At 32.9% G+C, this 23,186-nt stretch overlaps 1 protein-coding gene across 2 annotated transcripts in view; it reads left to right on the top strand.

Moving 5' to 3' along the window:
- The window catches only part of LOC660399 (zinc finger and BTB domain-containing protein 49), a 44,740-nt gene that overhangs the window by 15,962 nt on the left and 5,592 nt on the right, over window positions 1-23,186 (top strand). For both annotated transcript variants that reach the window (XM_015984022.2, XM_008200472.3), the window contains exons 3-5: window positions 2,433-2,807; window positions 5,846-5,938; window positions 19,154-19,763. In XM_015984022.2, the coding sequence (XP_015839508.1) occupies window positions 2,433-2,807; window positions 5,846-5,938; window positions 19,154-19,763 (1,078 nt within the window). The remainder of the gene's footprint in view (window positions 1-2,432; window positions 2,808-5,845; window positions 5,939-19,153; window positions 19,764-23,186) is intronic.

The following is a 23,186-nucleotide window of genomic DNA, read 5'->3' on the forward strand; positions in this document are numbered from 1 at the left end:
TTACAATAAATACCATTTAATTTACATTGAAAACTGCAAAATTATTCACAAACTCAAAGAATAGTTTACGATTATTTTCTAAAAACCAGTTCTTATGATGTAAATAGATTCAGTTAATTTGTAAATTGCTAACATGAGACCATAGTGAGACTACTAAATTTATTATTATTAATTCTTAAAGAAAATGTACCAATTACATATACCATTCCTTAGGTCATGCAAGTCTCCAACAAAATACACGTTAACTAGCACGCACGATTTACGCTAAAAGTTAGCTTCTTCTTCCTTATTAGAGACATTTTCTATAAGTCTCTAGAGTCAAGTTGAAAGAATTTTTCTATTCACAATTTTTTATTGACAAAAAATTGGATAAAATCAAAATCGTCGAAAAAAGTTAGGGATATTGCGAATTTTAGAGAAAATTAGCAGGAACACGAAAAATACTGCCATTGTATCCTCCAATGCTTTAATTTAGAAATTGCAAAAGTTTGTCGTCGCTAAGCTTTTTTTGAAAATTTTTAATATTGTGTAGAATTATTTTATTAAACATACGAAAATGTTATAGATATTCAAGCTACAAGGTAGAAAATGTTAAAATTTCTCACTCGCTACGCTCGTTTTTTTATAAACTTTTTTATAAAATTAAGAAGTTCTAGATAAACTGATCGAAACTTAAAAAATGCAGAATAATATGGTTTCAGCCTTTCACCCTCAAAATGATGATAATACCTTGGAATATATTAAAATACTTATCAATATATCCCCAGATATTTTTTTCGAGCAGATAGATTATTATCGGCATAAAATCCGAGTTTAAATCAGACTTTCACAAATGAGTTGCTTTTTTATATTAATTTGCTACAAACGGTCTCATTAAACTAAATGCAAAGCAACAATCAATGGCAAATATTAGTTTCAACTGCAATTATTGTTTTGAGAAAAGATTGCTTGCAAGATTATTGGATTATCGATTGGCAATTCATTTCTTTATTTTTTTTAAATAAATACAGTGAAATATTTTATAAGTGGATTTTATTGTTGGTCCCATTTTGACATAAGCGGACTCTCCAATAAACGGACGCGGACAATATTGAAAACCAAATCTCTCCTTTAAGCGGACAGCATACCATGCGCGCGTATGTTATTATTATAATATGATAAACCGGCAAAAATTCGGGGAATCACTTAAGCGGGTACATATTTTATTTTAGTGCTAACCTGATTCACATTCAAACCTCGTTAGCAGTTATGCCTAAATAAGACTACAAAACTAAAAAATACAGATTTGGCAAAGTCATGAAAAAATGAAAATGAAAAAAAAAGGCGGTACTACTAGAAAAATATGCAAGAAAGAATTTAAAAAGCTTTTTGTAGAAATGATCAATGACCAATATATTACTTTATTGCTTAAGAATGCCGTCATTTTAAACAATTTTGTTACCGAAAGTAATATGTTATCTCTGTTGATTTGTTATATCTTAGTTTTATTATTTCTTCATTGTCATTTTTATTTAATAATTTCTTGTCAAAATTTTATTAAAGTTTATGTCTAAATGAGATTTCAAGATAATAAGCATTTTACGCGAAAAATTCATTTTCACAATAGAATCAAAAAGTGACGTACTATAAATGCCATTTTGACATTACTATGTCAAAAAGTATTGTTTTTCATAGCACCCTACATTAATATCCGAGAGATTCTGTGTGCATTTTTCAGAAAAACCGAATTATCTCCAAAACTATCAACTTTTGGAAAAAACTAAAGAGGTAAAAAACATGTAAAATGAGACGCTGAATAATAATTAGTAATAAAATACAGAAGGTGCTATGTAAAAAAATCAAGTTATGGTCCTTCAAAATTTACCAAAATGAATGTGTCACAGCAAGGTGATGCTACAATGAAAATTTATGTTCTTGTCACCGAAAGATACCTCAGACATTTGGTTACCCACGGACAAAGTCCCAACTTGATATCCCAAAAACCAAGGGTACTGCGATTTTTTAATAATGTGCCTGCAGACGCACTAAATTGTAGAAAAAATTAAATAACTTCCGAACGGTTAAAGCAAATTGCAAAAACTAAACTTAATTATAAAGCCCAAAAAAGTGCAAATTTAAAAATGTACAAATATATAGGGAGTGCCGTATAAAAAACTATGTTAACGGCTGCACTGTAAAAATGAAACACCCTGTATTGGGCGAAGTAATTTTAGAACGTGCACTTTGACTTCCCTTTTGCAGTGCCATTTGATTGATTTCGATATCTTTGACAGTGTACGTGCAATCTAGCACGCCCATTTCAATGACTCACCCTGTAGATAAATACTATTATTTCTCTTAAGAGGACATCTCCATTTAGAGGACAAAAAACGTCTAATCTTCGAAAGTATAAAATAAAAACGCTATCTAAGTTGAAAAAAAAATTTTTCCAGGAACCGGAGCAGACGGAGCCGACGGAGCTCACCCGGAGGCCGGCGTCGCGCTCGCCGTCCGTGGACGAGAACGACCGCCTCCATCCGTCGTCGCAGTCGCCGCCCGTGCAGAACCTGAGGGTGTGTCGGTCGCCCCTCGAGCACCAGGAGAACGATGCGAAAAGGGCGTCGTCACCGGAAAACACCCGGAATGTTAGTTCGCCGGTGACAAGCGATTGCGGTCCGAGCGACATGACAATTCACAGTAACAGCAACAACATGGTGGCGGCCTGTCCGGGAATGAACGCCCCGATTATATGCACGAGGTTACCCTCGCCGATCACTGAACCTCTTCCGGGACCTTCCAACATGCCACCAGTTCAACAAGTGCCTCTGGTGAGTGCCTTGCATAACGAAAAATATTCTTTTTACCGATAATGTTTACATACAACTGGTTAACGCTTTCGAACGATAATTGAATTAATCGGTTTTTGCTTATGGATATGTTTATGGATAATCATATACCATACAGTATACATTTCTGTAGATACCGGCTATTATCGTATTGTATTTTTCGTTTTATTTTCCTTTGAAAAGCGACAAGCTTTCATTTCTATGGTTTTGTATGGAAAAATAGCGCGTCTTGACTTGAAATCAAAGGCTACAAAGACTGAAAATTTCAAAAATAAAACCACTCCTAACTCAAAAACAAAACGAGCAATAATTTTTTTTCTTAAATTAGAACTTCCCTTTCAAAAGCCTAATCACTCTGTTTTTGTTTGAAAATATATTTATTAATATCAAAAGGTATTGAAACTGTCTTTTTGAAATAGTGGTACTTAGATACAAAAAATATTGTTTGTATTTTTGTAAATCATTTGATTTGATTTTTTTGAATTAATTTTGCTATAAAACTTCAGTTTCACTTCACGTTTTAAAAGTTTTTATTTAACTTGCTCTGTTGTCTGTATGTCTGTTTCATATTTTTGGTGCCAAATTTGAAAGGGTTCCCTTTGTCCCAATGAACTGAAATTTTGCATACTTACGTAATCTGCGTGACAATGCAATTCTATGTGGTTAAGTACCCCATAAATGGGGTTTCGAAGGTTTAGATTATGTTTACAAATGGGTTTTTGATGTTTATATACCGTAACTTATACCAACATTAACGGTATGTTGGCCATTAGAATATATATTAATACCTAATCATTTTCATTTCGTTTCGTTACAAATAAATGTCGCTATCTATTTTAGTGCATCTTTTAAATAAAAGCTTTTTTCTGAAAAATATTTTTTTTTTAATTTTTTCTTTGTCGGTTTCTCTAAGAAAGTATTTACCTCAAAAAAAAGATACGTTTTACTTCAAAAACTTGCAAAATAATTTGTCGGTTTATTTTTTCGAAGTTCACTAAACAATCGTGTTCTTGGACGACACGAAAAGTGTAATATGTCAAGAAACATTATTTTTTTTTTCGATTTAACGAAATTATGCTTTATTTATGGAAAAAAGAAAAATTTTTATCGACGTTTTGTTGTTTTCTCACTGGAGGATGGCCATTTTGTGGTGTTATAGGTTTAAATTAAGTTTCTAATTATTCAGATATTTTTTAACTGAAAAAAGTTTGCAGTGTCATTTGTTTTTCAGTATTTTTTTCTTAAACAAACAACAAGGTGTCAAATATATTTGGTAAAAACATTCATGACAATGGAAATATCAGAAGAAATTAAGAAAAAATTGAAAAGAATTTGTCGATTTTTTTTTGTTGCTGCATGATAAAATATTTGAGTAAAATTTTTGAGAAACATTTTCTAATTTATTGAACTTTCTGTGGTATTCTATGGATTATTTTTTAACGTTAATTGAAAAAAATAATAATAAAAATTGATCAATAATGCTTATAATTTATTTAAAAATTGCTTCACTAAGTAACAAATTTTATGTCTCTTAGAATTTTGACTTCTTGCATACAAGGTGAGTCTACTGAAACAATATTTTTATTAAATATACCTCAAAAACAAAATTATCGCACCGAATTTAGCTTTTGTTTTGTTTTTGTTGTAAACTTTTTTAGAATATTTCTACAATTATTTATAATTAAAATTAATTATAATTAATTAAACGTGACTAGTTTAATCTAATTCTAAACTTTGGAATATTGTACTGATGTGCAATTTTTGAATGAATTTCTAGACGCTAAGTTGCCTCCAGGTCTCAAAACGAAGGGAAAAATATTCTGAATTCTCTTATCACTCTGTACTTATGTTTAAAGAAAATATTTTTTCACTGATTAAAATGTTACTTTTCCTGCTTTTTCATTATCAACCCCAACATATTATTTAAAGTTTGGTCAAGAGTTCGTTATTAGAAGAAAATTGCATCACATTTTAAGCCAAACCTAGTTCGTCATAAGCGGGAAAAAATCACATACACAGAGAAAAAATGAAGTATTTAGCTTGAATAAATAGCCTTAGGAAACTCAGTCTGTATAAGTGTATAAATAACTCCGTAAACCAAACATTTATTATTTTTCATCGCTTTCGTTATAAATTTTATTTTGCAAATCTCGCCGATGATCCCATTCATTTGCAAATGAATGTACTTCAAATAATTCCGAATAATTCCCATTAATAATAATGACTGAAATTAAAAGCTTTTGCAGTTTTTAGAAACCACCAGAAACATCAGTATACAGCGCGAAAATAAATTAATTGATATAAAAATAAGTAAAAAAAAACAATATACATAATAAAATAAAAAATGCAGCTTTTGATAGTTTTTTCTTGTATGCAAACTGAAACAAAGGCTCAGTACACATTTTTCAACATGAGTGCAATATTTATTCAGTAATGAAAATAATACACGTTTCCTTATTGTAATTCGTGCTTTTGTTACACCCTTTTGTATTGCCTTTCATATACCAATGGAATATAATGATGTCTTAATAAATACATAAGCATAAATCACAAAAGAAATCGCTAAATATGTTTATTCTAGTCACTTTTACTCAAAACCGCAGAAACACAAGACAAGTTCTAATTGAATATTTTGCGTTTTTTTTAAGTACTTTTTACAGTTAGCGTCCATTTTGATTCACTGTTCGTAGTTTTAAAAAAATTGGAAATCAAAAATAGGTTGACTGAATAATGCCCTAAGTCTCCAAACAACCAACTATTGAATTTTCCTGTAAAATCTGTTTCAGTGGATCGAATTTTGCAAACTATCGGTTAATTTAATGTTGAAACTCGCATTTTGGTGCCGTTTTTACGAATTACGAACGTTAGTGTAATGGAAAGATATTAAAACCAGTTTTAGTTTGCGAAATTTATTCTTGGTGCCGTCAAAACATTTAGCATTGAGTCATTAACGAATACAATTAACTCGTTTCCATCTGCCTACTCAGTGAGCCTACTACACGAGAACGTTATTGTTTCAGAGCCTCAAGAAGGAAGTTGACTGGAGCGGAGGTCTAGAAGACAAAAATACAGGAGAGAGTTCATCAGACTTTTCGAGACACCCCCACGATTCTGTAAGTAGATTGACGTATCGTTGTTTATGAAAAAAAAAATTCAAATCCAATTTGCAATTTTGCGAGTTCGTTTCGTTCCCACAGTCTTGACGTTTTCATCTTTGTTGGAATTACCACCAAAGGTAAAAAGTGCTCAATATTCTGCGACGATGACGATGACAATTGCACAGTTTGTTGCAGTCGCTGCAACAAAAATTGGCTCGCTTGTCACGCTTTTGCTTCTTAAACATTTAATAATTTTCTTTCAACCGGCGGTTAATTATTGCACATCGTTCTTTAAAATGACATTTTCTTGACTAGATGGAATAAAAACGAAAAAGTGGAACTGGAGATTTATGATTAACAGTAAAACGGTTTTGTGAGGATTTAATTAACTTTCGCGGGAATTCTTTACTTGATGTGGCCATAGATTCATGAACAGATACGAGTTTTGGAAAATGGTGCTTGAATTCTTTTCTAATTTAATAAAAACTGCCGCTTCGCAAAATTAAAATTGTCCGGGTTTGGATCCAGTTATTTTTCATTTCAAATGGGCACTAATTTGTTTTTTGATCTGAGTTTGTTGTGTTTATTAGCAGCTTACAAAAAATTACTAACTAAAATTCTTTGTTATCACTAATTTGTGATTCTAAGGGGATTTGTTTATAAAATTAGGTTGTTACAAAGAAAATAACATGGAAAATTTGAAACTTTCCTCTAAAGTTATTCGAAATAAATTCCCTTGTTCACTGCAGGCACGTGTTAAAAAAATTTCAAAAATCGTAAATAAAATTACTAACATTCGTTTCTAAGCATGTTTTGTTTTTTTCACTAAAACATGAGTTTGTATATTTAATTTAATAAAAACCCTAGTTTTTTCTTCCAATAATAATTTTATTTTTGAAAGCTTTTATTTAACTTGCTTTGTTGTCTGTCTGTCTGTTTAATATTTTTGGAGCCAAATTTGAAAAGGTTCCCGTTGTCCCAATGAACTGAAATTTTGCATACTTACGTAGTCTGCGTGAAAATGCCAATCTACATAGTTAATTACCCCTTAAATGAAATTTTGAAGTTTTAGGATATGTTTACAAATGGGTTTTCGATGTGTACATACCGTAACTTATACCAACATTAACGGTATATTGGTCATTGGCAAATATATTAATACATAATTATTTTAATTACGTTTAGTTACAAACAAATGTCGCTATTTTTTTATATTCATTTATCTTGGACGATAGAGTATAGACACAGAACAGAGGTTAGGATGTGCTTTCAATGCTAACAGCTGTTTTCTATCACATACCACTAAACAAGTTTGCACAAATTAGCAAAATAATGGTGTTACAATAATACGGCGAAACTAAATCTCAGAGAAAAAAATGTTTAAAATAAGTGAAGACTAAAAAACAATAGATAAAAAAAAATGTTTTTTTAGAAAAAAGTTTTTATTCAAAAGATGCACTAAAAAGTAAAAAATAATGTTTTTCTATTTAAAACAACAAAGTTGGCGCCCACTGAGCCAGGCTTTTAACCGTTTATGGCTGTATTCAAATTTTCAGACGATTTATCATATCTGAGAAAAAGATGTTTAGAATAAGTAAAAACTAAAAAGCAATAAATAAAAAATATAAAAAAATGTTTTTTTAGAAAAGAGCCTTTATTTAAAAGATGCACTAAAAAGTAAAAATAATGTTTTTCTATCAGAGGAGAATATTTTTGCTTACAAGTTAGGATTTTAAAATGTATAAAAGCTTTGGAAACGGTCATATAACCATATAACCAAAAACTTCTTAGATTAATTAATTTGATTTGTTATTATTAATACAAAAAGCCGGCGACATATCAAATATAACTGTAACATAACCCTGCTTAGATCACCGATATATAAACTGAATCTAGCATACGCTATATTGAATCACATATATAGCAGTTATATAACCGCCACATAACCTTTGCTGTATACGCCAGACATAACCATGGTTAGATAACACTTAATCCAACATGGGCTGTGATGCTTAAGAAACATAACCGTTATATAACTGTTATATAGCGGTTATATAACTGTTATATAACGGTTATATAACTGTTATATAACGGTTATATAACTGTTATATAACGGTTATGTAATGGTTATATAACCGTAATATAGCCATGGTTATTTACGCTAAACATAACTTTGGTTAGATATCCGTTATATAAGCTGAGTCTAACATAACTAACGGTTATATAACGTTAGATAACCGCTAGATAACTCAGCAAAATTGTGCTACTAGGGTTAATTTTAGTCAACTCAGAGTGAGAAACCTCGAAAAAAAAGGGAGAAAAACCAATTTTGTTCATGATTGCTTATCATTTTGGTTTTCAAAATATTTGCAAAAGAAAAAATGTCCCATAGACTAAATAGAAGTTGGACAGCGCGCTGTATGGTAGTAAAAAAAGTAGTGTTTTTATTGTTGTGACGTCCACTAGTGTGCCCCCCGCCGCCTTCAGGATCGTGTCCTCCCCCCCTTAACTCAAAAAAAAAACACAAAAATTCCGGTACGCCTCTGCCGTCAGGAAGTTGACAATCATTTGGCCGGAAGCTCCGCGGCCGCGCGTCCCCCTTGTCGCATTCGCTCGAATCTTCATAAAAAAAAAAATCAAAAAACCAGCCTCCCTCAGCCAAACAAATGAGCGTCAACTTCTTGTGGACGGCGCCCGTTCCCCTCACCCCCCCTGCTTCTCAAGAAGTTGATGTGGTCATTGTTTGGTTGCAGGAGCTGGAGCGCGAGGGCTCGCCCCGGCTGTACCCCTGCATGTACTGCGGCTCTTCGTTCCCCCACCAGAGCAAGCTGACCCGGCACATCCTGTCGCACTCGCTGGAGACGCTCAAGTACCGCGAGCAGCTGCAGCCGCCGCCGTTCTTCGGCGGCGGCGTGCCGCCCCCCGACCCCACCGACCAGCCGCCCACCATGGACGTGGACCTGGCGGAGGCCGGCGGCGGCGTCGTGCTGTGCAAGTTCTGCGGCAAGAGCTTCCCCGACGTGAGCTCGCTGATCGCCCATCTGCCGGTGCACACCGGCGACCGGCCCTTCAAGTGCGAGTTCTGCGGGAAGGCCTTCAAGCTGCGCCACCACATGAAGGACCACTGCAGGGTGCACACGGGCGAGCGGCCCTTCCGGTGCGCGTTGTGCGGAAAGACGTTCTCCAGGTCGACGATCCTCAAAGCGCACGAGAAGACGCACTATCCCAAATATGTACGCAAGTTCCTGTCGCCGAGTCCTCTCGATACCGAGGAGGAGAGTCCGCATTAGGTGCAATCACTACTGGCGGTGGCTTGAACGGGCTAATTATTACGTTGTTGTTATAAGGGCTGCTTGTATGGCATCTGTAAGAGCTGTGATAGAATTATAACTTAGTTAATGGTGTACATTTAAGAGTTAAGGGTGAGTCCGCCTCAGTTTTTCAACGCGAACGAGAGGGAAATGCTCCTGGGTACCTACACGAATGACATGGTTTATTTTTGCTTTCAGTTGTAATAATTTTCAATTATTTTTTTTATTCTTTATTTATTGTTGTGCGAACAAGAGAAACAGAAAACACCTTATTTTTGGTTTAATGATTAAAAACACACGGCAATTAAAAAAATTATGGTAAGAATATGGAGAAGGGAAACTGTATAAAACAAAATTATATAACAACTTTTTTTAATAGCTGATCTCGTGAGATAAGTATCTTAGGATCAAAAGAATTGAGAAGGAAGAGGTAGTAAGTGTGTTTTCTACTTGAAATGTTTTTTTTTTAATTATTGAATACGCAAAAATCATTAAGAAATATTACAATAAAACAAATTAAACAAAAAAATTCAAAAGCTGTTTTTTTCTTTAAAATATACCTATTTTTTATTGAAAAGTTTCACTTTTCCATTTTAAAATAAAAAAAACGTTATAGAATTCCTCACCGTATTTTACAAATTCAATTTTCCTATTTCTTTGCACAAACAGCTATCTTATTGTGACAAAAAAACTGAATTTTTAAAGGTGCACACACGTGACTTTGAAGGTGTAAAGTTCAAGAATTTATAAGAAATCAGAAAAAGTGCGAAATAGTTTGAGGTTTGAGATTAAAAGACTCTACAGAGGATTCAAAAATTGGCGCACCAACTTAGTGGGATATGGTAGAGAAATAAGAAGAAGGTAAAAATAGTAAAAAAAAATATCTATCGAAGTTTTTACGATAAATAACGAATTTTAAAGAAGTGATGTGGTAACGTCTAGCAATCGTGATTAAAAATTAATTATTTTTTTAACGGTTTCTTAGGAAATAAGCAATGTTGGCACAACTACAAATTTAATTTTTTTGAAAATTTAAATTTTTTTTAATTCAAAAAATTGCTATGGGATCGTAAATTTAATTTTTTTTTATTATTGTGTTAGGAAACGATTATTTAGTGTGAAAGTTAACATTAAAATGAAAACTGAAGAAGTTAACAAAATAAATTTTTGAAAATTTTTCATACTTTTCGTGTAATTAACACTTTCTTCTCAACAACGTATGTACCTACCACTGAATTGTTGTCCCAATTTTTGGACATCCTGTATATGAAAATTTTTGTGTTTTTTCTCTATTGTGAGCAATAAACAAGGTTTTTATTTTCAAATATTAGCTGAATAGAAATTTAAGGTTTTGGTGTAACGAATAGTAACCCTTGTTATTTCTTTCTCAAAATCTAAAATTCATTATTCTGTCTTAATCAGTATATTTTTCTTACTTTTTCTTCATTTAGCGATTCAGTTTTTTATTTTAATTTAAAAGGTCACTTCAATCACTGAGGACGGAGATATATAGAGTGAGTTTAAGTATATAACGCATAAAATTCATATTTTTATTTTTATATTTAAAAAAAAAACAAAACAACAATTGTCCTTTACAAAATAAAGCAAAATCGAAAATATAGCCATTTATGTGTAATTATTAAGTTTTTAATTTTTTACATTGTTTTCTTCTTTTTTTATTTTTTTTAAATTAATTTTTCAGTTTTTTTGTTTTACTTGTCTGAAAGATAAAGAAGTCGGTTGCCATTAAAAATAACCTCATTACCCAAAAACTAATAACGTCACAAATGTTACAGTGGTGTCAGAATGTAGCATTTTCAAACAAAATCGACTTTTTGAGGTTTTTTTTTAAATGACTCAACAAGAATATGAATTTTATGCGTTACTTTAAACTCCCTCTGTATTAATTTTATTTACATTCACGTATTTCTTATATTTATTATATTATTACTTCATTGTTGAAGTTTTTAAACACCTTGGAATAAAATTAATTAAAAAAATACGTCTTCGTATTTTACGTTGGTTTTTACACACTTGTAGCAAAATTCGAACTTCATCGGAAATATTATTATTTTCCAAAAATCCTGAAAAAGTTTTTTACTTTGCTGAATAATGTTGAAGAAGACACAGAAGTTTTGAGGGAGAACATCCATTTCGGCCACATTTTGGCCTTTATTTTGCTTTAAGGGTTTATTAAATGCTGAAATATGAGCTTTTGAGTTTGAAAAACTTTACAATCTTTAGCAAAAACTGTCAGTTTTCATAATTATTTTTCTCTTTTACGAAAATTGGTGGGTTTTCTTGTCACTTTTTTCACTAAAATCCACTATAACACCCATTTAACTTAAAAAAATGTAAATACGCTGTTGTTTTTTTTGCTAAAGGTTTGAAAAGGAGAATAAAAATGTCAATACATTTTTTCTTTTTTTTCTTTGTTGCCATTTATTGCCAGAATTAACAGCCGAACATTTTACATTAACCCTACTTACTTTTTCCTCATGTTTTAATCAATATTTTATTTACATTTTTATTTCTTATAATAGTTATAATAGTATTACTACTGATATTAAAAAACAGTTTTTTTTTATAAACTTTTAAAGAAATCAAATAAACTGTGACTTTTCAATGCCAATTTTACATAAACTTAGGAACACAATTCTTTTTCTCTTCTAATTGACATTTTTTTAATACAATGTAATGTAAATATTTGATAAATATTTACGATTTTCGGTGGAATTATGGCCCATTTTAGGTTTTTAATTTTTTATCTCTGTAGCAGCGACAGTTGATGCACTGTCGCCCATAAAAGTAGTGTCACTTGTGTTATTTTTATAAACGATTTCATTCGATGGCTGTACAGCCGGTGCCGGAAAGCATGTCCCTCTCGCGCGCCGTGTACACGTCAACTAGTGTAATTTGGTGATCTTCCACGCAGAGTGAGTGATATCCATTCCATTTGGCGCCGCCTTAGTTACTTAATATGTTAGGGTATTAAATGTACCTTTGCAGTATTATGATGCAGGGAGGAAATTCGGCACGAGCCCTCGGTTAGTAACCACATAACTCTAAAATAGTAGTAATAAAAATGCTTTGGTTTACACTAGAAGCTGACCACTGACCGGTGCGCAGTGCCGTCTACCATAGCAATATCCTGCAATGTGTTGTTCCTTTGTTTTTTAGAGATGATTGTTTACCATGGGAAATATATAGCAATAATCATTATACAAATAGTACTAAAATAGAATTAATATTTATGATATATACCGCGAGGGACAGAGTCAAGGTCATTGCGTACAGTTCGTCACTGAATTAGTGTGACTTTGGCGCGGTCTTTCGCTACTCGGCTACTTGCATATATATCAGCACCTAGACGCCTTAGTCATAAGTTTGGACTAAAATTTTGTTTCCTAAGAGAGTATATTTATGATATTTTTAATAGAGAAATATATATTGTTGTACATAGATACTTCTAGTTGAGTAGCGTAATTTATTATGGTTTTTCTGGATACTCATCGGCCCGATTGGCCAGTGGTCGGCGATTGCCTGACTGATATATCATCATAAAGAGTGCCTCTACTAATATTCACCAGTCATAACCAAATAAAGGTGCTGTCAGTTCTGTCGAGGCAGTGTAAACGTTAAATGACGTGTGATAACCCTAAAAATTTCACTGCCTTGCGGCGACATCGTGAGAGTTTTCGGACTGAAGTACTACATCGAGAAACAGTCGGTTTCTTTGTCTTATGCGATAGAAAATTTAGTGGAAATTCAGTGAGTGTAGGGAACATATTAAGTAATAAAAAAAGAATTGCAGATGTAATCTGTGATAGTCTGTGATGCAAACAATCTCGTGTTGTTAATTTTTTTTTTTTGAGTTGTGATCTTGTGCTTTCGTTGACGCACCCGCCCAGGCTTAAATGTATCGTTTAATGATTATGTGATGTGCAAACACCCTGTAGGATGAGCTGTAAGACAGGTTTTTATATTGTAAGTGTCTAAACATAGGACGGTTTATGTTAAGTACACACTCATTAGGTATTATCTCACACGGATGGGCCGGAAGCTATTCAAAATTGGACCTAATCTGGGAGCTGAGGCACTTTTGAATTTGCTGAGTAAAAAACAACTTTCAAGAAATTGCCCTTTTTTGGTTTTTACCAAATTAAAAAAAATGAAAAAAGTGATAGATTTCAAGCTAACAACTCCAACTTTTAATTCGCACCTTCTGCTTCTGACTTCAGAAATTCGAACCTGCAAGCTTACAAGAATCAGTGTAGAGTCAGAAATCCAAATTAGATTTTAGAAAAAAATTTTGGACTTCAAAATTCAAAATTTTAATGAATTATAGAAATTTTCGATTCTTCAAAGCTTCTGAATTCTGAAATTTTGAATTGTAGTCAACTTTATTGAAGTGTTCAGAATTCACTTTTTGTAAATTTCTTCTAAGCTAGAAATTCAAACTCATCAGTTATCACAAGCAGATAAGTATAGACGGTCAAACTGTGAATTCTAAAGTCCAATTTTTAGTTCCGTGCAATTCGAAAGCTTAGTACGAAAGTCAAAATTTTAGAATTCGCGTAGTTAAATTTATAACCTTGAAGAATTTTTGAATTTTTATCCAAAATTTCATTTTTGAATTCAAAGTGGTGCAAATTTTGAATTTGTTATTCGCAATTCCATAGCCTCAAGAGGTAAAACTTTGAATTGCAAAGTTAAAAGGAGGAGTTCAGAATTCGAGTGTAATTGCAGATTTTTCAAAATTTCAGCACTTAAAAACGAATTTCATACTTCGGAAGTCCAAATTTTTACAATACTTAATCTTAATTAATTTGATAATTACTCGAAATTTCCAGTAAAATCATGAAAATAATATACAGAATTTCTTTTTTTTGATTCTTCAGAATTTTGCATTTCTGAATTGTACTTAACTACTAGAATTTCAGAATTATTACACGCATATAAGGACTTTTAGACTCGGAATTCGAATTTTTAGATCCGAGCAGTTTGAAAATTTAATATTTACAGTAGAGTTCATAATTCTAAAGTGCATAATTTCATATTTAAAATCCTTGCAGTTGATTTAGAGTTCGAAGTTTAGAATTTTCAAAATTCTAACACTTAATGGACTTCATACTTCAGATGTCCAAATTCTAACTGTAAATACAATTAATTAATAGACTACTTACATGGAATTTCCAAGTAAATATTACGCAAATATACAAAATTCCATTTTTCGAAATTTCGGAATTCTGAAGTATAGTTAACTTTTACAGAAATTTTCAGAATTCATGATTTGCAAATTTCTTTTGATCTCTAGAATTTCAAATTTCAAATCTACCACAAGACAAGGAACTTCAAACTTGGGAAGTCCAATAATTTTGGACTTACCCAACATTTTTCAAAGTCTGAAGTCCAATTTTACAGTTTAAAATTTCAATTAGGAAGACCAATTTTCAGTTTTTGCAAGTACAGAAGTCAGCATTCTGGCTCTTAGCGACTCAGAATTCTGGACTTTGCATCTCATACTTAAAATTTTTTCGAAATTGAATTTAAAACAATAAATGATTTGCTTCTAATTTTGAGCTAAAACTGGAAATCTTATTTTTAACTTAGAATTCGATCTCATCAAAAATTTGAGTCTAACTATGAGCAGTTTTGGCTTACAAAATTTGTAAGCCAAATTTATTTATAGACTCAGCATTATGATTCATTAAGAACTAGTTTTTTCTTACGACTGTAGAAACTTTAACTGCATTTTTGTATCTTGAAGTCCGAAATTGGACTTACTTAAAAACCGAAGTCCAATAGAATTCAACTAGAATATTCAGAATTCAGAATTGAACTCGAAATAATTTCAAAATTTGACCTACAATGAAGTCCAATTGTAGATTTTGCCGCTAAACGGTTTCCAAAATTCAGGACTCCACAAATAAACCAAATTAGTTGAAAGTAGTTTTTTCATAACTTGTTCCTAGTTTCGAATAAAGGGCTTGTTGGAAAAGTGACTTAACTCTATATTTGAACATGAGTATATACTTTTATCGTTCCTACTACAAAATAATAATGTAATCCAAATTTGAATTTCGCTTCTGCCGGCCGATCCTCCACGTTAGCTTGTGAAATAACCCATCTCATTACTCTAATTCTATGGTAGCTCAGGGCCACACACTTCCACTAACAATAGAATTACGAATACAATATATTTAGATATAAACTGACCAACATCACTTTACACTTAAGAAAAACCACAGACGCAATCAAAGCCGACGTTTCGTCGCGCCCATCATCAGTGTTATTTTTCCCAATTGCCCCGAAAGCAGTCGCTTATCCGTTACAGATGTCTATAGTTAATTTCGTCGATTAGTTGAGTGCCAATTTACCAAATAGACACTAGTGATGTTGTTAAGTTTTTGTATTTTATATATTGACTATGCAAGAAAAACTTATTATTTCCATTGTGATTTATGACTAGATTTTATGTACTCATAGGTGCACCACACAAATAACGACTCCATAATCCATGTTGTAAGTCCATATTTGTTACAAATAGTAAATAATAATAATTTTACAAAATGTTATCGATTTTTTATTAAGAACACAACACACGATTGTCACAGCCAATGGCAGCCGTCGGCGCGCCACGCGGACGCCTCCCATTGGCCAAGCAGCGAGAAAGGCTCCAACCATGACTCAAGCCAGATGTAAATTTTCTTTCGTAACCGATCGTTATTTTTGATATTTTTTTAAAACGCTTGGACTATTCTTAATCTACACTCGATAAGACGCATAAGGAAACTGACGTTAGAGCTTTCGCAACTTTCGAAATCATTTCGCACGAGAAAATTCATGTATTACGCAAACTTGTAGATTTGCAGTGCAGTAGTCACAGTTTTTAGTTGAGTACCTTCGTTGGTTACCCTTAGATATTTATTATTTATGTAATGTTCGAAAAATTGTCAGACTCATCATTTATTTTTGCCATTGTCTGCAATGCTTACTGTTATAAAAGAAAATGCATATCATAGCTGTAAAAACCATTTTTGACAAATAAAATATGTATAAATTATCGGAGTTTTTAATGCACCCTATCGACGTTTTAAATCATTCATTTCAGGGAAAAGTTTCACCACTGAAATATTTATTTTGCCGATTCTGTTACGTGCAAATAATAGACTAGCGTTTCACTGTTAATTTTTTAAAGCGAGGTATCGCACTCGCAGTGTTTAAATCGATCTATGTTCTCCTCGATTATTTAGTACCTGTGACTATTTCGATTCACGCAGTTTTGAAATTTTTATTCCGCTTCCCAGTACTGCAATTAGGAAAGTTTAAACAACCAGACTTGAGGAAATTGCGGCTAATGAGTAAATAAATGCCTTGACTATTCGTTTCTGAGTAGGCGACCATTTATAAAAAATTAGTCCTTTTTTTTGGAAAGTAGTGCTCAGTTTAATTTAGTCACATTTCAGTTGATTTTCAAGTCTTGCTCACTTAAAGACGAGCAAAATCACTTGGGAATAGTTTATTTTGACCGAAAATGTAGTTTTCCGCACATGTACTTGGAAAATGTTTGCGTAGGACAGACGCTGACTTTGAATTAGTTAATATTGGACTAATTCTGACTATGGTTTGAGTATTTGCTCAATCAAATACGTCTGAAAACTGTTGTAAAAACTTCGTGACCTAAACATTTTGGCATTTGTTGTTAAAATATGTATGGTGCTTTCTTATAGAGAAAAAAGCTTCTTGGTTTAGTTGTAACTGACTGCAGTATTTCTATAAAACTAATCAATTAGTCAAGAACTAGGTCTTTTTTGTTATCAGTTTTATAATAATTAAAGGGTCGTGTTTTTTTCATCACTTCTTTTTCATTTGTTTCTTTAATTTTTTAGACTGATACAAGTTCGTCTAGACTGCAAAACTTTAACCCTGTTTTTTTAATTTTTGAGGCAAATCCATCCAGTTTGGATACATTTTGAACTTGAAGGATAGTTAGTAACTTTTTTTCAAAATCTGGAATTTTTCGAATTCATTGGAAACAATGGAATTATTAGAATTTCCGTGGAATTTTTTAGAATTGGAATTTTTTGTACTTGTATATCATTTTTTTGAGTTAAAAGGCTCCTCTAGTACACTTTTTTAATCCTTAAAGAGTTAAAAACAATTGAATTCATACAAAATAATTAAATTCATCTAACCACTAGGACTTGGCTTTGAGGAAACGCTAAGTCCTTTAAGTGCTCGCAAAAAAAGGATCCGAAATCCTGAGAAACTATTTTTTTTTTGGACCAAAAATCAGTAAATTTTGGGTCGAAAATTACAGTCATCTTTTATATTTTTCGTTCACTTCAGTACAACGTTCATCAAAAATGATCCGAAAATTTTTAAAAATTTGGTTTTCGGAAAATTTTGCGTTGTGCCAAAAATGAAATTGTTTTTCCGTACTCTTTAATTACTTGGCCCATTTATCAATATTCATCATGGAACGCTAGTATTTCCCCAAAGTTTGTCAAAAATACACGAAATAAATTTTAAAATAAGTCGGAAATGGTATTATTTTTGCGTTTTTTTATAGAGTATTTATGCGTTGAACTAAAAAACTACTTAAAAAATTGCCGAATTGGATCGAAAATTGTGTTTTATTTGCCTCTTTGAAGTACTTAAACTGATAGTTGTGCCTTTTTAAGCACAACTTTCGAGGAGACAAACGCAAAGCTCATGTTTTTTTCCAAAGTTTTTAAAAAACCTAAGACAAAAATTACTGAACATGTTATTATTTATACATTTTTCGAGCGTCTATGCCGGTTTTTGATCAAGAATTTCGCAAAGTTTCGTCGAAAAGTACCGAATTGGGCCAAAAATTGTTTGCCTTTTTTGCGAGAAATTTAAGTTAATTTAATTGGATCGAAAATAAAATATTTTGCTGCGTGTGGCTCATTTTTCATCAAGAAACTTAATTATATCCTGAAGGTGTCACAAACCAAAACTTAGCCAAAAAATCACCAAATTGAGTTGTAAATTGTGTTATTTCTACTTTTTTGACTTTTACTTTTTACACTCGCTTTTGATCTAAAAAATTTCTCACAATTTCGTCGATAAGTACCCGAAAAATTGCCGAATTAAGTCAAAAATTGTGTTAGTTATACTTTCTTAGAGCACTTAAACTGATTAGTGGAGACACATTTCTGAAGAAGACAACGCAGTTTTTCAAGAAATTGTGCTCAAAATTCACTAAACTGGTTCGAAAATGCAATCATTTTGCTGTGTATGCGTTTATTGCTTGGCATATTTTTCATCTAGAAACGCGAATACTTCCCAAATATTCCCAAATTTAAGCCAAAAAAGCGACCTAAATACCTAAATGGTATTGTTTATACATTTTTATCTGATTTTAGCTTCAAAACTGAAGAATTTTGCAAGGTTTCGTCAAAAAGTACCCAAAAAATCGCGAAATTAGACGAAAATTGTATTGTATTTGTCTTTTCAAGCACTTTCGAGAAGAAAGTTGTTTTGCGGGAAATGCATAATTTCAGCGTTTTTTCTGAAATTATGCCTGTTTTTGACAAAGTTTATTTGACAAAGTTTAATTAAAAATTACCCAAAATCTTGTTTTCACTTTTCAAAATTGCATGTTCAATTTTGCCCGAATCTAGTAAATGTACAGTCACCATCATAAAGAATAAACACGGCCGGTTATCAACGATATTTTAATCACTATTTACTCAAAATGATTAAAACTGTATTACGTTAATTAGTTTGAGTTCAGCTCCTTCTTAACCGGCCGGGTTTACAGGGGTGACATTCTTTATGACCGTGACTGTACCTACCAAATAATAAATTTTCTAGACAGAGAACCCAAATTTTGGTAAAATTGTACCAAGAACCCGAGTGCCCCAAGTATGACCCCCTCTTTTTGCAGACCTCCGTGGACGTGGACCGGCCCTCCAGCTCGCCCCTCGAGCGCCCCTCCAGCACCCAGAGCAGCCGTTCCTCCACCCCATTCGCCCTCCCCTTCCCCTCTCTCCCCACGTCGATCCTGGAGGTGGGCCTCATCCACCCCTCCCTCCTCGGCGAGGAGATGTTCCGCTGTCCGTCGTGCATGGCCGCCTTCCCCTCCATCTGGCTCCTGGAGCAGCACACGGCCCTCCAGCACATCGGCTCCCTTAACTCCCTGGAGAAGCCCTTCATCTGCGAGCAGTGCGGCCAGAGCTACAGGTACCGCTCGGCCTACGTCAAGCACCGCGAGCAGAACCACCGGGCACGGCTTCCAGCCGACAAGCTCTTCTCCTGCGACGTCTGCGGCATGCAGTTCAGGTACCTCAAGTCGTTCAAAAAGCACAGATTGAACCACGCCTTGGAGAAGCTCCACGGGAAGAGTGGGGACGCTGGGAGGGTGGGGGCGCTGGAGGAGTCCAAGAGTGTGGACAACAGCAGCGACCAAGTGTCGAGTTCCAACGAGACCATTGTCTTGGAGGGGAAGGACGAAGGGGTGGTGGTCAAAAAGGAGGAGAGTATGAATGATGATGCTGGTAAGTCCACTTTACAGGTTTGTGAAAAATACAACTTAATTAGAAATTACGACGTAAAAACTCAAATAACGTCCTAATCGGTGTAGTACTGCACGTTTTATTAATTGTCCAGTTGGTTACTACATGTGAAAATATATCAAGATGTCGGGATAAGCAATAAGAAAACGTCTGGAGGAACATTCCCATACTTTGAGAAAAAACATGAATGATGATTGTTAATTACCGGTTAGTGGTAGTGCTGTATTTACGGTTTAATGAGCAAAACTCTACTTAATACCGTTACATATTTCGTAATTTATTCACTGCTGGGACCCCAAACCCGAACAAGTTTTCTAATTTTGTGCAAGTTTTTTCAAATGTCATCAATATTCACTTCGTATCTCTTTAAATGCTAAATGCATTTACGCTAACGAGTTACAGCAATCTGTTAAATGCCAAATCGTTTGCAACAAAATCTTATTTTAAATTTAAAGGAATACAAGAGCAACAAAGGAAAAAAACCAAAAAAGTAAATGAAATAATTAAAAAGTGGATAATAAGTTAATAAGGAAAAGAAATTACATTCACTTGGTGTTTACATGATCGTCTTTTTCGAGACAATAAATTACTTAGTCGTAAAGCAAATGCTACGTAACAAGTGGGGATTTCCATAATCCACAATTTGCACCTCACGCAGATAAAGATAAATGTTTGTTTAATCTTTAATTGTTTGGTAGGTAAGTATTTACAGTTTGAGTTAAAAAAAATATGACTGTTTGTCATGTTTCTACGGTACATTTTGATTGATTGTAAATAATAATTCATACACATGTTAAAATTTCATTTCAATTACACCATGTCATATCATTACGTAATTATTTTCTAATGTTGTATTAATCAGCCATTTAATTAGACATATTATGCTGCTTGTACTTAATTTTTAACAGAATATACCAACTACCAAGGCCCCAAGGCAAGTTGCTCGGGAAGACATAATAAATAATATTTATTAGGATGAATAGCATACATAGTGTCCTATAATAATTATTATATCTAGAATTACCCAGATTCCTAGATTCGTAACTGCATACCGAGTATCTTTTAACTGTCTGTATGACATATTATTGTTTCATCATGTTCAATACATTTGCTTTTATTTTAAATAAATTTACTCAACATTCTACAACGTAATTTTCATTCTTGAAAAAGCTAAAACCTTCTAAGTATCAATAAAAATAATAAGACCATGAAAACTGTTTCTTTAGAGTGCCACAAAAAGCTATAGCTTGTGTTAAATTAAAATACAAAGGCACTACCTCGGTTTTCGCAATGTTGTAAGGTTTTAATAACATATTCTTGATATTCTGAACAAAGATTGTAAAATTGTAAGGTTTCAGTAACTAATTATTGATATTACGAATAAAGACACTTGCTCAGCTACTCTGCGATATTGCAAGATTTCAGAAATTAACTCTTAATATTCAGAATAAAGACACTTGCCCAGCTACTCTGCGATATTCCAAGATTTCAAAAATTAACTCTTGATTTTGAGAATAAAGACTCTTGCTCAGCTACTCTGCGATACTGCAAGATTTCAGAAATTGATTCTTGATTTTGAGAATAAAGACTCTTGCTCAGCTACTCTGCGATATTGCAAGATTTCAGAAATTAACTCTTGATATTGAGAATAAAGACTCTTGCTCAGCTACTCTGCGATATTGCAAGATTTCAGAAATTAACTCTTAATATTCAGAATAAAGACACTTGCTCATCTACTCTGCCATATTGCAAGATTTCAGAAATTAACTCTTGATATTAAGAATAAAGTCTATTGCTCAGCTACTCTGCGATATTGCAAGATTTCAGAAATTGATTCTTGATTTTGAGAATAAAGACACTTGCTCAGCTACTCAGCGATATTGCAAGATATCAGAAATTAACTCTTGATATTAAGAATAAAGACACTTGCTCATCTACTCTGCCATATTGCAAGATTTCAGAAATTAACTCTTGATATTAAGAATAAAGTCTCTTGCTCAGCTACTCTGCGATATTGCAAGATTTCAGAAATTGATTCTTGATTTTGAGAATAAAGACTCTTGCTCAGCGACTCTGCGATATTGCAAGATTTCAGAAATTAACTCTTGATATTAAGAATAAAAACACTTGCTCATCTACTCTGCCATATTGCAAGATTTCAGAAATTAACTCTTGATTTCGAGAATAAAGACACTTGCTCAGCTACTCTGCGATATTGCAAGATTTCAGAAATTAACTCTTGAATTTGAGAATAAAGACTTTTACTCAGCTACTCTGCGATATTGCAAGATTTCAGAAATTAACTCTTGAATTTGAGAATAAAGACTTTTGCACAGCTACTCAGCGATATTACAAGATTTCAGAAATTAACTCTTAATATTCAGAATAAAGACACTTGCTCAGCTACTCTGCGATATTGCAAGATTTCAGAAATTAACTCTTATTTTGAGAATAAAGACACTTGCTCAGCGACTCTGCGATATTGCAAGATTTCAGAAATTAACTCTTAATATTCAGAATAAAGACACTTGCTCAGCTACTCTGCGATATTGCAAGATTTCAGAAATTAACTCTTATTTTGAGAATAAAGACACTTGCTCAGCGACTCTGCGATATTGCAAGATTTCAGAAATTAACTTTTAATATTTAGAATAAAGACACTTGCTCAGCTACTCTGCGATATTGCAAGATTTCAGAAATTAACTCTTGATTTTGAGAATAAAGACTCTTACTCAGCTACTCTGCGAAATTGCAAGATTTCAGAAATTAACTCTTAATATTCAGAATAAAGACACTTGCTCAGCGACTCTGCGATATTGCAAGATTTCAGAAATTAACTTTTAATATTTAGAATAAAGACACTTGCTCAGCTACTCTGCGATATTGCAAGATTTCAGAAATTAACTCTTGAATTTGAGAATAAAGACTTTTACTCAGCTACTCTGCGATATTGCAAGATTTCAGAAATTAACTCTTGATTTTAAGAATAAAGACTCTTGCTCAGCTACTCTGCGATATTGCAAGATTTCAGAAACTAACTCTTGATTTTGAGAATAAAGACTCTTGCTCAGCTACTCTGCGATATTGCAAGATTTCAGAAATTAACTCTTGAATTTGAGAATAAAGACTTTTACTCAGCTACTCTGCGATATTGCAAGATTTCAGAAATTAACTCTTGAATTTGAGAATAAAGACTTTTGCACAGCTACTCAGCGATATTACAAGATTTCAGAAATTAACTCTTAATATTCAGAATAAAGACACTTGCTCAGCTACTCTGCGATATTGCAAGATTTCAGAAATTAACTCTTATTTTGAGAATAAAGACACTTGCTCAGCGACTCTGCGATATTGCAAGATTTCAGAAATTAACTCTTAATATTCAGAATAAAGACACTTGCTCAG

Source organism: Tribolium castaneum, chromosome 7 (assembly GCF_031307605.1).
Source record: "Tribolium castaneum strain GA2 chromosome 7, icTriCast1.1, whole genome shotgun sequence".
Taxonomy (NCBI): domain Eukaryota; kingdom Metazoa; phylum Arthropoda; class Insecta; order Coleoptera; family Tenebrionidae; genus Tribolium; species Tribolium castaneum.